The sequence below is a fragment of the Crocodylus siamensis genome, chromosome 6 (assembly GCF_052110815.1).
Source record: "Crocodylus siamensis isolate JL-2025a chromosome 6, ASM5211081v1, whole genome shotgun sequence".
NCBI lineage: Eukaryota > Metazoa > Chordata > Crocodylia > Crocodylidae > Crocodylus > Crocodylus siamensis.
In genome coordinates, this window is record NC_143400.1 from 11,955,805 (window position 1) to 11,956,811 (window position 1,007).

General features: G+C 51.5%; 1 protein-coding gene across 4 annotated transcripts; it reads right to left on the minus strand.

The window, feature by feature from the left end:
• Positions 1 to 407: 407 nt before the first annotated feature.
• LOC149861066 (scale keratin-like) lies at positions 408 to 1,007 on the minus strand. Of its 4 annotated transcripts, none has more exons than XM_090051421.1 (2): positions 805 to 1,007; positions 408 to 627 (listed from the first exon to the last, which is right to left on the minus strand). In XM_090051421.1, the coding sequence occupies exons 1-2, from the start codon at positions 1,005 to 1,007 to the stop codon at positions 408 to 410; spliced, it is 423 nt and encodes a 140-aa protein (XP_089907547.1). The 4 variants fall into 4 exon arrangements, with proteins under 4 accessions (XP_089907547.1, XP_089907546.1, XP_089907545.1 ...); XM_090051420.1 differs by having other exon boundaries at positions 408 to 696; positions 799 to 1,007; XM_090051419.1 differs by having other exon boundaries at positions 408 to 655; positions 755 to 1,007.

Sequence of the window (1,007 nt, forward strand, 5' to 3'; positions counted from 1 at the left end):
TCACCTGAGGACCCATAAAGCCTGACAGACATTATCCTCAACTCTGAGGGACCGCTGTTGACCTCAGAGATACTCTTCACACAATTCTATTTTGAAGCTGTGAGTTGGAAAATCAAGTGACATTAGGGAAGATTTTAAGTTACAGTTTTTACCCCAGTGAGTAATAAACATGATGGAGCAAAGGCAAACAGGATTGGGGAAGCAGACAAAAGGTCAGAAATTTTAAGGTAAAATATAACATGGCAACAGATTTAGGAGGTGTTGAGCAGATGCAGCTCCAGTAGATTTCATTAGAGCTGTGGGTGCTCAGACCTTCTCAAGCCCATTGCTCAGTAGCTCAGCCAAGTATCTGGATCATATTCTTCATCTTCTCTTGATTCCTGCTTCTGTGGATCTTCCTGTTGGGTTTAGCATGGTCCGCAGCTTCCATAGCGGTACCTGCCGTATCGACGGTAGGGATAAGGGCTGCAGTATCCAGAGCTGTAACAGCTCCCAGAACCAGAGCTGAGGCCCCCATAACCACAGAGGCCCCCATAACCAAGAGATCCTCCATAACCACAGAGGCCCCCATAACCAAGAGATCCTCCATAACCACAGAGGCCCCCATAACCAAGAGATCCTCCATAACCATAGAGGCCCCCAGAACCAAGAGATCCTCCATAATCATAGAGGCCCCCAGAACCAAGAGATCTTCCATAACCATAAAAGCCCCCAGAACCAAGAGATCCCCCAGAACCATAGATGCCCCCAGCACCGCCGGGGCCCCCAGACAGGGCAGTTCCCCCAGCAGCTCCATGGCCCACAGCAGGTACTCCTGCGGATCCCACGACGCTGTCCTGTGGGTAGTTGCTGAGAATGGGGCCTGGGAGGGTCACAACAACTGGTGGTGGCTGGATCACTACCCTCGAGTCAGGGCACTGCCTGATACAGGCCTCATTGCAGCTGTCAGCAAAGGGCCTTGGGCAGGCGATCCCACTCGATGGGTAGCACAGGTCAGTGCAGGACAT